Source organism: Marmota flaviventris, chromosome 3 (genome assembly GCF_047511675.1).
Source record: "Marmota flaviventris isolate mMarFla1 chromosome 3, mMarFla1.hap1, whole genome shotgun sequence".
Classification (NCBI taxonomy): Eukaryota; Metazoa; Chordata; class Mammalia; order Rodentia; family Sciuridae; genus Marmota; species Marmota flaviventris.
Genome location: NC_092500.1, coordinates 145,415,899 through 145,432,948, shown reverse-complemented (window position 1 = coordinate 145,432,948; position 17,050 = coordinate 145,415,899). Strand labels below are relative to the sequence as shown.

At 37.3% G+C, this 17,050-nt stretch overlaps 1 protein-coding gene across 1 annotated transcript in view; it reads left to right on the top strand.

Annotated features, from left to right (window-relative positions):
• Positions 1-17,050, top strand: part of Tenm3 (teneurin transmembrane protein 3) — a 331,254-nt gene that overhangs the window by 296,207 nt on the left and 17,997 nt on the right. The window contains exons 21-22 of the mRNA XM_071610514.1: positions 14,421-14,596; positions 15,885-16,120. Of these exons, the coding sequence (XP_071466615.1) occupies positions 14,421-14,596; positions 15,885-16,120 (412 nt within the window). The remainder of the gene's footprint in view (positions 1-14,420; positions 14,597-15,884; positions 16,121-17,050) is intronic.

Below are 17,050 nucleotides of genomic sequence, written 5' to 3'. Positions count from 1 at the left end.
TATTTAAGGGAAGTAGTTAATCAATTAGTTGAAGCATTTAATGAATGTAAATCAAGCATCAGCTGGAAAAAAGACAGCCTATTTCAAATTTTGGGGAATAAAACTAGAAGGAAGTCCTTTACTCACAGAAAATATTTTTAAACTATCTATTAGAATTAAAATAAAAGAAAGATTGCACAAATGTTATAATGTGGAGGAACAAAATGGTTGAGTATATAAATGTATCAGACTATTCCTAGAGAAGCCAAGAAATATTTGGATGACTGAACCTTAAACCTTTACAATATAAAAAAAGACCAGAATGATTTTTATGTTAGTGGTTATTTATAGTTTAGAACTGGGGAGAAAGATTCTACCCAGTAGTTTCTCTTCACTTACCATATGCAGATTCAATTAAAGAGCAGCTCATTTATACCTGATTAACTTAATAAACAGTTCTATTTTAAACATTATTTACTTTTTTCATATTTTTATTGGTACACTATAGTTGTACATAATGGTGGGATTCATTGTTACATAGTCATACATACACACAAAATAATAATATAATTTGGCCAATATCATTCCCTGGTATTTTCTCTTTTCCTCTTCTTCTCCCCCCCCCCCCCCGTCCCTTTCCTCTACTCTACTGATCTTCTTTGATTTTCATGAGATTTACACACACACACACACACACACACACCTTTTGTTTCTTTTTCCTTTTTAGCTGCTACTTATGAGAGAAAATTTACAAACTTTGACTTTCTTAGTTTCGCTTATTTTGCTTAACATAATGTTCTCAATCCATCCATTTTCTAGCAAGTAACATGATATCATTCTTCCATAGGGCTGAATAAAACTCCATTGTGTGTGTGTGTGTGTGTGTGTGTGTGTGTATACACCACATTTTCTTTACCCATTTATCCATTGACATACATCTACCCTGGGTCCATCATTTGGCTGTTGTGAATGGTGCTGCTATTAACACGCATGTGTTGGTATGATACGCTGACTTTAGTTCTTTTTTTAATATGTTTTTAGTTGTAGATGGACACACAATATCTTTAATTATTTTTATGTGGTGCTGAGGATTGAAACCAGCACCTCACACGTGTGAGGCAAGTGCTCTACCACTGAGCTACAGTCCCAGCCCCCTGACTTTAGTTCTTTAGGATAAATATCAAGGAGTGTTAAAACTGGGTCACATGGTGGTTCCATTCCTTGTATTTTGAGGAATCTCCATACTGATTTCCATAGTGATTGTACTAATTTACAGTCCCACTAACAATGTAAAAGTGTTCCTCTTCCTTACATCCTCTCCAGCCGTATTCTTTATGGCTGCTATTTTAACTGGAGTGAAATGAAACCTCAGTGTAGTTTTGATTTGCATTTCCCTAATTGCTAATGATGTTGATCACTTTTTCATATATGTGTTGGCCATTTATATTTCTTCTTTTGACAAGTATCTGTTTAGTTATTTCACCCATTTATTAATTGAGTCTTTTTTTTTTTTTGGTGTTAAGCTTATTATATATTTTGGATATTAATCCTTCTGTCAGAAGAGTAGCTAGCAAAGATTTTCTCCCGTTCTTTTGGTTCTTTCCTCATATTCTTGTTTCCTTTACTGCACAGAAGCTTTTAATTTGATGCCATACCATTTATTAACTCTTGGCATTATTTTCTGAGTTTTAAGGGTCCTATTGGGAAAGTTGTTGCCTGGATCTTTATTTGGAGTATTGACCTTATGTTTTCTCATAGGAGTTGCATAGTTTCTGATCTAATTCCTAGGTCTTTAATCCACTTTTAGTTGACTTTTATGCAGAGTGAGAAATCAAGATCTAGTCTCTCTTTGTACCACTTTGAGTTGAATTTTGTGCAAAGTGAGAGATCAGGATCTAGTCTCATTCTTCTACATATAAATAACCTATTTACCCAGCAACATTTGTTTAAAAGTCTGTCTTTTCTCCAGTGTATGTTTTTGGCATGTTTTTCAAGCATCAAATGACTGTATCTATGAGGGTTTGTCTCTGTCTTTCATCCTATTCCACTGGTCTTTGTGTCTGTTTTTATGCAGTTTCTGTTACTGTAGCTCTATAGTGTAGGTATTGTAATGCCTCCAGCATTGTTTTTTGGCTTAGGATTGCTTTGGCTTTTCTGGATCTTTTATTTTTCTAAATGAATTTTAGAACTGTTTTTTCTAGTTTTGTGAAGAATGCCATTGGTATTTTAATGGGGACTTTATTGAATCTGTATGTTGCTTTTGATAGGATAGACCATTTTAAAAATGTTAATTCTGCCTATCCCTGAACATGGAATGTCTTTTCATCTCTTACGTCTTCTTCACTGTTCTGTAGTTTTCATTATGGAGGCTTTCACCTCCATCGTGAGATTTATTCCAAGATATTTTATTTTCCTTATTTCTTAGCAGATTCATTTTTGGTATATAGATAAGCTATTGATTTTGTAACCTACTACCTTGCTGAATATGTTTATTAGCTCTAGTGGTCTTTTAGTGGAGCTTTTGGATGTATTTTCAAATTATAGGATCATATCATCTACAAACAGTGATAATTTGACTTCTTTCTTTTCCTATTTTTTCCCCTTTTATTTTCTTCTCTTGCCTATTTGCTCTGGCTATAACTGCTAGTACTTCACTGAAAAAGTATGGCTATCCTTGTCTTGTTCCAGATTATAGAGGACATGCTTTCAATTTTTCCCCATTCACTATGATGTTGGCTTTGAGTTTGTCATATATAGCTTTTATGATGTTGAGGTAGGTTTCTTCTGTTCCTAGTTCTTCAGTGTTTTTATCATGAAGGGTGCTGAATTTTATAAAAGGATTTATCTGCATCTATTGAGATGACTATGTGATTTTTGTCTTTAATTCTATTTATGTTATAAACTGCATTTTTTTGTTTAACATTTATGTTAAACCATCCTTGCATCTCTGGAATAAAACCAACTTAGTCATGATGTACGATCTTCTTAATATGTTGTGTAACACAATTTGCTAATTATTATTTTTCCGTCTAAGTTCATTAAGGACATTGGTCTGTAGTTTTCTTTCCTTGATGTATCCTTATCTGGTTTTGGTAAGAATGTGACACTGGCTTCATAGAATGTAGTTGGAAGTGTTCCATCCCTTTCTATTTCATGAAATAACTTAAGGAGCATTGGCATTTATTCTTCTTTAAAGATCTGCTCAGATAATCCATCTGATCCTGGACTTTTCTTTGTTGGAAAACTTTCTATTACTACTTCAATCTCATTGCTAGTTATTGGTCTCTTTAGGTTTTTGAATCCCCTTGACTCAATTTTGGCAGGTCATATGTGTCATAAATATATCTATTACTTCTAGGTTTTCCAATTTATTGGAATGTAAGTTTTCAAAATTGTCCCCAGTAATCCCCAGGATTTCTGTGATGTTTGTGGGGGATTTCTCCTTTTTTGTTCTATAATTTTATTAATTGGGGCCTTCTTTCTTTTTCTTTTGGTTAGTTTAGCTAAGGGACTATCAATTTTGTTTATCTTTTCAAAGAAGCAGCTCTTTATTTCATTAATCCTTTGTTCTTTTTTAATTCTTAATTTCATTGATTTTGGCTCTGATCTTATAATATTTATTATATAATATTTATTATAATAATTTATTTATAATAATTATTTCCTTCCTTCTACTGACTTGCAATTGATTTATTCTTGTTTTTCAATGGCTTTTTGATACATCATTAGGTTTCTATTTGAGATCTTTCTGATTTTCTTAAGTAGGGACTCATAGTTATAAACTTTCCTCATAGAACCACCTTTATAATGTCCCAGAAATCCTGGTATGTTGTATCATTATTCTTATTTGATTCTAAGAATTTTTTAAATTTCTCTCCTGATTTCTTCTATCTCCCATTCATCATAGTATGGTATTCAATCTCCATGTGTTTGTATAGTTTCTGTAGGATTTTTTGGCATTGGTTTCTAATTTCATTTCATTATCATCAGGTAAAATGTAAGGAATTATATCAGCTTTTTATATTTGCTAAGAGTTGCTTTGTGACTTGAAATAGAGTCTATTTTGAGTTTTCATGAGCAGCTGAGAAGCAAGTGTATTTGGCTGTGTTGGATGAAATATTCTACAAATTAAATGTCCATTTGATTTATAATTTTTTAGATTTGAAGAGACTTTACTCATTTACATCTGTATGGTCTATCTATTGGTGAGAGAGGTGTATTCAAATCACCCAGTATTATTGTACAGGTTCTGTGTCTTCAATTCATATAGTATCTCTTTTATGTAATTAGTTACACCAACATTTGGGGTATAACTATTATCTATCATCATATCATCTTGTTGGATTATTCCCTTTACCAGTATGAAGTGACCTTCTTTGTCTCTTCTGATTAATTTTGTCTTGAACACTGCTTTGGTGGGTATGAAAGTAGCTACTTTTGCTTGTTTTCAGGCTCCATTGCATGATGTATCACTTTCTCTCCTTTCACTTTCAGCCTATGGCTGTCTTTGCCTGTAAGGTGAATCTCTTTCAAGCAACATATATGTTGGTCTTGTTTTTTAATTTATTCTGCCAGCCTATTTCTTTTAATTGGAGAGTTGAGACCATTTGCCTTCAGTGTTATTATAGAGAAATGTTTAATTTCTTCCATTTTGTTTTATTTCTATTTAACTTGATTCTGCTTCTCATTTGCATAGCTACTCTTCAAATGAGATTTGTCCATTCATGAACTCTGGAGTTTGTTTTTGATTTTTTCTATGTGTAATATTTCGTTGAGTATTTTCTGTAGTACCAGCTTTATATATGGTGACATATATAAATTATTTTAATTTCTGCTTATCTTGGAAATTTTTGCTTATATGCTTATCTATTTGCCTTTTCCATTCGGAAAGATAGTTTTTATGCATCTAAGAATCTTGACTGACATTTTTTTTCCTTCAGGACTTGAAACATATTATTCCAAGTCCTCCTGGAATTTCCTATTTATCCACTAATATCAAGTATTCATTTACTCACCTCTACACTCATTCATTCAGTATACGGTGTATCATATGCCAAGTACTAGCCATATTACTGGAGGATTCAAAGCTGAAAGATATGTTTGCTTTATTCAAAGAGCTCACTGTGCACTGGGGACACATATAGGTAAATAATTATAAGAATGGTAAGTGCAAAACAGTTACCCAGTGCATTGTGCAGACATAGAGGAGACTTGCCCAAATCAGACTGGGGACAGGGAAAAGGTAAGAAATACTTCATACAGGAGATCATTTGGGACTCTATCTTGGAAGGTGTGAATAAAGGTTAATAAGAAGCAGTGTAGTGTTCCAGGCCAGAGAAAAATCTTTAGTTAGTAATCACAGCACAGCCACATGTAGAAAAAAAGTGTCGCTCCACACAGCAAGAGCATGAAACATGTGTGGGGACATATGAAGATGAAACTGGAGAAGGAGATGGAGGGAGTTGGCACTTCTGCTTGAGCAGGGCTTACACTGATGTGCTCCGGGATTGGAGCATCCGATGCATCTTCCATCCTGGGTATATGGAACTGAATAAAAGAGTTTAAGGGAGCTGGGGATGTAGCCCAGTTAGTAGAGTGCCTGTCTTGCACACACAAGGCTCTGGGTTCAATCCCCAGCACCCCAAAAAAATGTTTATCAGGGAAGCAACATGGTTCAATCTGGTGACCATATAAGACAGTTTAAGGTAGAAAAGTAAAAGATTGGAAGAGGTAAGGGAAAAAAGGAAAATGAGATGGGAAATCTAGTTAAGACTGAGCTGGGCACTGAGGATACACAAGAGGAGATAGAGTAATCATTAGAAGGTAAATAAAACTTAATGACGGAATGCAAAATGTGAGGCAGAAAGAGGATCTCTGATGAGTCCCTGTTTTCCCAATTTAGGTGATGAAGAGGCTGGGAAAACACCAGAAAGAAGCAGGTCTGTAGACAACAGATGAGTTCAGGTTTGGAAATTACAAATTTGAGGTTCCTGTGTAACCTAAAATGTCTGGGGAAACTTAGGAGAAGCCAGTTCTAGAGATGTGGGTGTGACAGTTTTGAGAGAACTGAAGTTATGAGTGTGAATGAAATCATACCAAAAAAGAATGTTAAAGATTTGGTTATAGACTGGAAAAAATGTATTAATAATGAATTTATATTAGTTTCCTGTGGTCTAATAATGACAGTGGTCATGTTAATACTTTAGGATCTGCTTTCTGATACTGGATACTGTGTCTCTCATTTTTTTTTTTTTTTTCTATCTTCAAAGTTCACCTGCCCTGGTACCTAACAGCACTTCTCATGTTTTTTATCTTCCTCTCTCTCTTTCTGATCTCTTAAATGCACCCCCCCCTCCTTTTTTTCTTTTCCTCTCTAAGAAACAGCATAGGTTGATTGGAAAGGGTTCTGGACTTCTACTGAAGACTTGGGTTCCCATCCTGATTTTGTCAGTCCCAACTGTGTGACTTTAGGCAAGCCATGGCACCACTCTGAATGTTTGTACTCTCAAGTATAAAAATGAAGAGTTTCTTAATAATTAAAATTTCCTTCCTATTTCAGAAAAATATATATAAATATATATTTTTTCCCTGCATTTCTCTCCAGCTTCTCTTAGGTTCCTGTCAAAGATTATCCCAAAAGAAACATATACCAAAAGTTACCAGATTTCCTTGTCTAAACTTGCACATATTCCATTTCTGTTGAACCTGGTATCTTACACATTATGTTGGTTTATAAAAACAAATGATTTTTTTCCAAATGGGATACATACTTGATAAAAATCTTTCCAATTTACTCTGAGTCTCCCAGTCCATGCTTCTCATCATTATAAACCATGTCCTGGATTTGGGTCTGTGTATGGATTTGGGTCTGGAGAAGGCAGACCCAAGCACCTATTGAAATACAAGGAAATCAACAAGAGAAGGATGGATTTGTTCTCTTCTGCAATTAATGGAATAAATCCAAGAGCATACACAATTCTGTTTTACAGTCTATGGAGCAAAAACTTCTCTTGCCATCAACTGTAATTTCAAGACCTGCCATCTAAATCATTAAGATAGGTCCCCCTTATGTGTGCCTTCCTGTCTTCCTCATTCAGTGAACAACTTTTTAATAAGGGCTGGAGGATAGCTCAGTGGTATAGTGCTTTCCTACCATGTAAGATGCTCTGGGTTCAACCTCCAGTATCATCCCCACCCATACCCCAACCCCCAAAAGGCCAGTTTAAATATAGTCCTTCTCTTAATCATGGCTGACTCAGAGTCTCTTGACCCCTAAGAGAACTAATTCTGGACACCCTGACTTAAATTCCTTTGTCTCAAGGCTGCAAGTTTCAGAGCTGGACATGATCACTTTGTCAGTTCTCCCTAATGTGGTAATGACTATGTAAGAAAAAGGCACTAGGTCACTTTTCTTGAATTTGATCCTTAGAAAAAGTATCATTTCTGGGACCTTTTATCACTGAACTCAGTGTTCAGAAGGACTGGACCTGAGATGAAGGAGGAAAGATCTGCCCTGCCTGTTCTTTGGATTCATGTTATCTGGGGTGTTTAGGGAAAGAGAGAGGGAGTAGCAGCTTGACTGCAGACTGCTGCTGCCCTTTCTGGTTTCCTGGAGCAAAGCACGGGTCAGAATCTGCCCTGTCCACGAGACCTCCTAATGAAATGCAGCAGCACCGAAGGAATTTAAATTGGTGTTACTCACCCTCCCCCATTCAATTCTCACCCTCTCTCATCAAGATTCTCTCAGCTTTGAGACAAAATCATGGAAAATAATACTTTCTTTTGTCTTTCTTGTTTTGCACTTTCCCAATCATTTTTGGTTCAGTATAGGTGACAATCAGCTGTGTATCAGGTGATACCATGATCTTGGAGACTGTCAGTTATTTTACTTGTCTTGGTGATGGAAGCATTTTGTACATTTTTTTTTTATTCAGACCTAATTTTTTTTAATTATTTTGATCAGGAAAGAGGTTTTTTGTTGTTGTTGTTTGGTTGGGGGTTTTTTGGTTATTGTTGTTGTTGTTGTGTAGTTGTGTATGGACAATAGACCTTTATTTGTTTATTTTTATGTGATGCTGAGGATTGAACCCAGTGCCTCACACATGCTAGTCAAGCGCTCTGCCACTGAGCTACAGCCCTAGCCCTCAGAACCTAATTTTTGAGGATTTCATACTGGCAACAGTGCTACTGCGTTCAAGAAATTTGAATTTATCTGCAAGATAATTGTTAAAGAATACTTAAATGTAGAATCTTTTGATATTAGTGTTATAAATCACAATATTGCTATAAGGATTCCAAATCATCCCTCCACTGGAAGTTTTAAATCAGGTTCTATTCTGTTTTTGCTGACTGTACACCTGTCCTTTATCATGATCAGGGAATGATTTGTACATACAGTTTTGTTGTTGTTGTTGTTGTTCCCATAGAGTTAGTAATTTTGTTCTGCTTTACCACCATGACAGGAAGTTATTGCAAATTAACATAATGGAAAAAGCATCAACCAAGCAGACAGCAACACTGAGGGGATTTTGGTTGTTGTTGGCTGTTAAACCACAAAAAGAAATTTGAACCTAAGGAACTTGTTTAGCTGGACAAAAAGATTCTCCCTCCATGTATGGGGGACAGTAAGAAGGGATAGGTAAGGCTTTCATGGTAGTACTTATAGGATTCATGTCTGAAATTAGCTCTCAGAACAGATTATCCTGGGATGGCCCTAGGAAGATGAGGAAGGACTGATCATTACTAAACCTGACCATCTATCCCATGCAGAGGCCTCCAGAAGGCACCCAAACCAACATCTGCTGTCTTGCCAACAGGCCTGTTTCTGAGTGGAGAAATCAGGGAGGTGGCAAGACACACAGTTAGCTGGCTGTCATTTACTCTTCTACAAGTGAAGAGAATGGAGAGCTGACGGCACTGCCAAGGTTATGTGTGTACACCGGTACGTTTGTCTCATCTTTGAGACAGACCAGTTCAGCGTCAGGCTCTTAGTGACCTTCTGTTCTTTCCCTGGTGGGATGCCCTTATTTGATGGTTTTCTATTTGAAGGTCTTTAATTTTGTTTGCATTTTTACCTAAACCTGCTCTCACTGACCATCAGCGAAAAGACGAAGAACAAATTGCTCCTCCGAGCAGCCCCATCGCTCAAGTTATAATTGCTCCTCTCCTCTGGCTTGTGCTTCTCTAAAATCCTACTCTGATTTACACATTTCTCTCTCAAAGCAGAAGATAATTTTTAAAATGTGCATTTGATGAAAGAAGCCATTCTGTGGGGAAGCACCGAAGATAATAAATAATCCTGTGATCAAGTTGTAAAGAAAGTTTTCTAAAGCTGCAAATTGTTTCTACTTGAATAAATTTGCAATATCAATAGTCTATCGACATAAGGTTGGTAACAGTCTAAGTCAATTTTTCTCTCAGTTGAGGTCCTATTGAAGATGTTTAAACAGAGAGAAGCATTATAATTATGGTGTTTCAGAAGATTAATTTAGTATCAGTAAGTATGGAAAGAGGCAGGTAGACCAGTTGTAAAAGTCTAGGGCAGCTGTGGGAATGGAAAGATAAATACCTGACAGATTTTATGAAGGAAAAATGAAGAGTTGGGAACTTCATGTCTACAAGGGGAGAGAGAAAATTTCATGTCAGGATGAGAACACCATTTTCAACCAAGAATGACAGACTACAGCTCTCTGGGGCATTGATCCATAATCCTACTGCTTAGGAAACTTAAAAGGAGATTTTTAAATAAACCACAAAGGCTAAAACAGCAAGTTTAGGCACAAATGCAATCAAGATTCAAGACAAACAAATAGATAACCATCAAATCAGGGCATCCTATCAGGGAAAGAGCAGAAGGTCATCAGGAGCCTGAGGGAGACTGTCGTTCCCAATGAGAATCCTCTGTGAAGAGGGATCAATCTGGAGCAGCAAAGAATGTGTTATGTGATGCTTTTGGAGCTGTGAGGCTAAGACCAGATGAGCGGAATGAAGAACACAAAGTTGATGTTCTGTTCAAATTCCCTAGAGCCTATTACATTGTAAATTCAAAAAGCTAATAAAAGAAAACTACATCTCTAATATACAAGCTGAGCAGGGTTAGTTCACCACTAAGGCCAAGCAACAAACATTAATTGAGCCACAAAGTTGCACATAAGCAGAGAACATGGCCAGCAGCGTATATATTTGATGTAAAGGTCTCTTTCAGTACCTAAGGTCAAAGTATTCCAAAGGATAGTTGATCATTTGCTGGTACATCATTTTTCTCCTTTTGTTGAGGTAAAGAAGGGTTAGCCTGCCATTTCTAGAAGTACCTAAAAATTACCTTTGACAACTTATTTTCTCTCACTCCCTTATCCAGAGTCCCTGGTCATTTTGTCTCTCATCCACCTTGTTTTCATTTCTGTTCCACAGGTGCTAATCTGTGAAAACAGTTTTCACTGATCTTCACTGAAATGAAATGAAATAATGATGAGGAAAATTTTTTCATGAAGCTTTTGTTAGGGCTCATAACATAATACCCCAAAGTATAGTGCTTTAGCACCCTGAGTAACTTGAACTGAAGGAGACTGGGAAAGCCTGAGAAGCAAGAGGTTCTCTGTGACCTTCTCCCACCTTCCTTTCCTCTCCCCACCATGTCTCCCCAGAAGCAGATCATAAAAACTTGAATTCTTCTCTCCCAAAGAAGATTACAAGCTAGAGCTTCTCTCCACATGATATGTAGAAAGGTCACTCTCTGACCTACCTCCCTGAAAGTAGGCCTTGAGCCTCTCATTTCACAAAACTCCAGCCCCATACCCAGGGGTGGGGTGGGCTGGGATAGTGATGCTATGTAGGGAGACATTGCTGGGTTCCCCATACCCCAGTTTGTCTCCATTGGGTCACACCTATTTTGCCCAATCACATGTCTGTCCACTGCCCATTCTTCATGGAAGCTGAACATAAAAACGCAGTTCTCCCTAGATCTTTATTTTTGAAGGTTCCTGTATCTTGTAAAACTTAAATAAATCCGTTTTACTTTTCTCATACTAACCTTTTGTTTCAGAGTGTCAATCACAAACCTTGTGACAGCTAAGGAAAAAAGTATTACACCTTTTCATCCCTACACTGTATTCCTTTTAAAGAACTATCCCATACCCTGAAATTAAGTCCTCTCTACCTTCATTGTGATTAAACAGCCTTTCTTTATTAAAGATAGGAGTAATAGATGGTATTTTTTTGTCTTGTTTTGAAAACCCTACATTCATCGTTCATTCTCAGTTTCTTTTCTTGTTTTATATAATCCCCAAATCTGGGAACAGCTCACTGCCTGACCTGTCACCCTGACCTTGGGCTCCTTCAGTACCGCCTTATTAAAACCTTGCTTTCCTTTACCACCTTTGTCAGCACTGCATAATCCCTAACACCTCGAGGCCTCCCTCCACACGCCCCCATGAGGACCCTCTCTGTTTCCAATGGCTCTTGTACTCACTGACCTCTTCCTTCCCTGTCCTTACAGCTTTGCAGTTCCACATCACAGCCCTCCGTCCGCTGTTTGCCCTCCCATGCCAGATCTGCCTCTCTACATCCCACATCTGTTTCCAGGCTAGCCCAGGCTCTTCTTGGTTCGGCTCTTCCCTTGCTCCTCCAGTGTGGAAGCATCTCCTCCATCAGCATATGTGACTTCTCTCCCCCAACACACTTCTTATTGTCTTTGTGTTCATACCACCCTGGCAGCTGAACTTGTCAGGTGACTGATTAGGAAGAAGCCCTGATGGCCCTTACACCATTGCATCTTTCCTGATCTTCCTTGGGCAAGTGCAAACACCTCCTCCTTATTCATGCCTGGATTCAGATCTGGCCAGTCCTTGGAAGGCACAGAGTCAGAATCTCCAGGGCTAAACTGTTAAGCTGGGCCACTAGGATGTCCGCTTATCCCTGTGTCGTTCTGACTGTACTACCTGCAAAGGTTACTTGTATTTTTATTTCCCAAAGAACCAAAGGTTCATAGGTTATAGTCTGAATGCTCAGCATCCTGGGCTGCATCTCCGTGTGCTCAGCTTCCTGTGATACAAAATGCCTGCCCAGCAGGAAATGGAATGAGTGGTAAGCCAATGAAAGCACCAAGTCAAAGGTTGGGGAAACGCTTTCTACAGGAGAAAGGTGACGCTTCTGCTTGAGATTGAATGGGGCTAGAAAATATAAACCATCGAAAGGGCAGGTCAGTGGCAGCAGCAAGAATGAATCAGCAAACTGCTGGCGGGTAGTATCATATATATAAAGTAGAGTTCTCAACTTTAAATCAGGCACTGTGATTTACAGAAGTGCTAATGGGCCTGGGGTCAGGTACATAATAGTTCCAATGATGGCCCAGTCATGAGATACAATGAAAGCCTGATCAAGCCATCTACCCACAACATATTTTCATTTCTCCTTCTGTAAAATGGGGGGGGGGGGCGCAGTAGTGCAGTACAGAACAATCTTCTCTATAGGAGCATTCAAAGGGGTGTTAATTTTTCAAACCGAATAATATCTTTTTCATGTGATGCACAAATTATACCAAATTTAAGATTGATCTTTAGGCTGGCTTTGTCAGTAATTCCATGACTCTGCTTTGCTGTATAAATAAAACCTGTGCATCCTTGTTTCTTCAAGAGGAATGATTTCTTCCAAAAGGCAATGACCGCAATAAACTGTGTTGGATTTCTTTCATTTATGTCTTAATCTGCTAGGGGCACTTGGGTTAGGGGGGAGGGAAGGGCATCTGCTTTGTTTCCTCAGCTTTGCCTTTTGTGAGTCCAAACAATGATTATGACTCTTAATGGTGCATTTGCTTTGTCTGTTTCTCTGTCTCTCTAGGCTTCTCCCTCCTGAGTGCCTGTTCCTGCCTCTGGAGGAGCAGCTTGTCAGACCATGTCAGTCAAACCCATGATCTCACTGATACTGTCCCCTCTGAATTAATGGGATCAGCTCAGCACCAAGCACCAAACAGACCTCAGTCTCTTTCCTTCTCCTTTCTTCCTTCCTCTCTCAACCATGGCATTGCCTTTGCTGAAATCTTTTCCTTCTTATAACTACTAATAACATTTTCCAAAGCAAATGTTTACACTCTCCATCCTTCTATTTTAAAATTCTCTACTGTTTTATCTGAAAATATCATTTAAGTATTTTCGTACTCCCTACTCTTGTATTGCTCCATACTTGTACCTATTAATATGATTTCTCTCCTACCTTTTCCCTCCCTTGGTCACTGGTCTTTAATGACATTCATTCTCTACTAATTTTGCTTTGGGGGCTTATTTTAAGTGGGACACAGTGCAAGTCTCAATTTCACTTAGAACTGTTTATTAATGAGGTAGTCTTAGTATCAATCTGAAATCCAACATTAAGTATATTGTTGTCCTGAGGAAATGTCCAGGTGTTTCACTGTGAGTTTTGCACTTGTTTCTCTTCATTTTAATAATGCAGACATTTTTGAAATTTTCTCTGGTACTTCCACAAATAGAAAAGTCACAAAACTCAATTCTTTAGTCAAATGTTATGTCTATAATGTATGTTTATGAGCAAAGGGCAGCTTTTAAAATACATCTTAATATTTAAACAATAAATTCTCACATTTATATGCTAAAAATGAATAGGTATATAATAAAATATCAAACAATTATTAAATGTCAGGAAATATTGTATCTCATTTCAGAAAACACATTGGAGATACCATCCATTCTGAAAATACCAGTATAAACAAGACAGGTTATTCTGATAGCCTACCACCACCACCATTCAAGTCCCAATTCATGGTTATGAAATATGTCAATTATTGAGAAATAACAAAGTCTTTAGGGCTAGGGGATAGCTTAGTGGTAGAGGGCTTGCCTAGCATGTACAGTGGGTCCTATCTCCAACACCACAGGGGGAAATGTCTTTATCAAAGCTTTTACTAATTTGTTGAAGATGTCTCAAGATACTGAAATCATATTTGCATATGCAAATATATACATGTATGTATATATGCTATTTTAAAGCCACATATATATGTCCATATATATATGCATGTTGCACTGTCATAGAAGGCATATATAAGTTGATAAAACTTTAAAAACTGGATATAACAGTGAATTAAATCTACTTGTGGAAAATATGAAGGAATACTAAGAAATTTAATATCAGCAAACATGTTCCCTTTGAAACAGCAAATTAGATGGGCAGAAGGATTTTGGTCACACTTCAAAGAATAATATGCTGAGATGGAGAGCTATTCTGTTTACTCTTGCTCTCACCGGTGAGGTTTCCCCGTGTTAAACAGGCTTTTGATTACTTCAAAGCATGTTTGAAGTCCTTACTCTGCATAGCTCATGCACAAAGACAAATATTCCTCCAAATTTGTGCAGCTCATACTGCTGTACCTTCTAAGTAAGAAGAGCCTGCAGTTTCCTGTTTAACTCCAAGTCAATACATCTTTTATTTAGCTATGACAGTGAAGGTCGTCTGACAAATGTCACATTTCCAACTGGAGTGGTCACAAACCTTCATGGAGACATGGACAAGGCTATCACAGTGGATATCGAATCATCCAGCCGAGAAGAAGATGTCAGCATCACTTCAAATTTGTCCTCAATTGATTCCTTCTACACCATGGTCCAAGGTAAACATGAAAGCATAATTTTAATTGACAATTTTTAAATACCACTAGCACCCAAACAGGATGTGACAGCCCTCATTTTCTAAGATGAATCAGAAAAGAGGAGGTGAAAATATAAACCTCTGGAGATACTGATGGAGTAATCTAGCACCTGCATGTAATATTTGTGCAGTTATATGTACATATTAAGACTACATAATATACACAATAATATGTTAACCTGAAAATAATGTTCTTTTACATTCCTATTTAATAAAATAATTTAATCCCAACTTTTTACATACGGCATCAGATGATTTTTAGAGTCATCTTAACAGTTTTCTGAAGCACATTCTACCTCTGCCATTTCGGTACAGCAATCTGGGGAGCAATGCTTTATGACTGCACTGTGATGTGGTATTTGAATCTACAAATGATGGAAATTTTGTCCCAAATCCCAAGTACCCATTTATGTAATGTCCAGATTTCCTATTTTTTTCACCCAATGGTATAGGCATATACAGTGTATCCACCCTCCCTGTGATGGAACTTCCTGTCATAGTCCTTTATAAACTCATCTTGGGAAAAGGCTGTTGACTGTGACATTTGCAGTTGTGAAATCATGACTCAGAACAATTGCTAAATCTGGTTAAACTTGACCTTTTTTTTTTTTTTTTACCTTTTTCTTCGGTAAACTCTACAATCATCTAAATGTAGCATTGCTTGAATCCATTTCCTTCCCAAATGGTCCTATACTATTTCAAAATTTTAAATTGAGGCAGTGGCCTACATTATGAGAGGATTTTTTATTTAAAACATTGCTGGATCCTTTCTTAGAAGTCAGTTTCCAGGAGAATATCACTTTATCTTTGGGGGATGCAGCGTATAGATACTAATTCTTTGAGAGGGTCTGTGACAAAAGATAAAGGGATGGGTATAGGGGAGAAACCTCCTCTAAGACCTTGGAGGTGGTCACACCAGCCCCCTGAAAGACCACATACTTGGCTCTTTACAAACTATTGGCTGCCTATTCGGTGTGAGCCCTCATTCCATCAGACAAATTAGAAGAGAAATCTGCTAAAGTAGACTAGGACCTTAAATTCCCCTAGTTCACCTTTAATATTTATCTGCACCTTTGACAGCATGAGACACTAGAAACCAAAGCTATTTTGTTACTCTCTAAATGGACATCATTAAGTATTCCTTTTCATTGTTTTAATAAGTCAAAATTTTAGAAAGTTATATCACTTCTGAATGCACATCAACAGGTATTCAATCCATTTCAAATAGTTTTCTACTTCTTGTTTTTTAGATCAGTTAAGAAACAGCTACCAGATTGGCTATGACGGCTCCCTCAGGATCATCTATGCCAGCGGTCTAGATTCACACTACCAGACAGAGCCACACGTACTGGCTGGCACTGCTAACCCAACAGTGGCCAAAAGAAACATGACTCTTCCTGGTGAGAATGGCCAGAATTTGGTGGAATGGAGATTCCGAAAAGAGCAAGCCCAAGGAAAAGTTAATGTTTTTGGTCGAAAGCTTAGGGTAAGTTATTATTAGAGAGTTGGAGGAGGCTATTCAGACCTCTGTAGACAGCCTGACCAAGAGGGCAGGACAGTCCTCCTGTCACCCTGGTCCTCCAACAGTGAGTGAGTGAGTGCCACACTCAAGGTGGGGCGTGACAGGATGCCTCAGAACACAATTTATAGCCAGCCACCACATCATTAAGATTGCTCATAGTAAAGTTACTTCAAGAAAGATTTAAATGATTGAAAAATAAATTTTTCCTTGGGAAATCAGGAAATTGCATATAGCACAATCCTGAATAGCCCAAATGTCAATCAATTCTTGTTTTACCAATCTTAATAATCTATCTTAGGCTTTTCCTCCTTCACCAATCAGGAATGATGACTTAAGTGTGGAGATGGACATAAGTAATGACTGGCTTAAACACTGGAAGTTTTCCCAGTCATAAGTATATGTTTGAGACAGGTGGGCCATTGAAGGGTAAATTCTCAATATTTTTAAACTACAGCTTGGACACATAATATAACACTCCCAACCTCAAAACCTAGCTGTCTTTTTGCTGTCAATAGAAACCCCAACTTGTATGACTTTTTATGATAAATGTGATATTTCTCATCATGCTTGTATAATTCAGCTTTGCAAAATATTCCCTGCACTTTCTTGTTAGGTTTTTTTTTAATCACTCTTACATTATGGGCCAAATATATCTAGAAGGTAAGCTATGATTTATGATAGCTATTTGGTAAAGACAACATAGATTAAATACTGAAACACAAGTTGCAAGAAATCACCTTCAGCCACAATAAACTGAACCTGATTCATTCTTTATATTAGCAAACAAATTTTAGTTTATCAGATAATGTAGATAATTATTCCTAATATTATTTCCCTTGCCATTTAAAAAAATTACTTAAACTCAAGGAATAAGAACAAAACATGAAATGTACC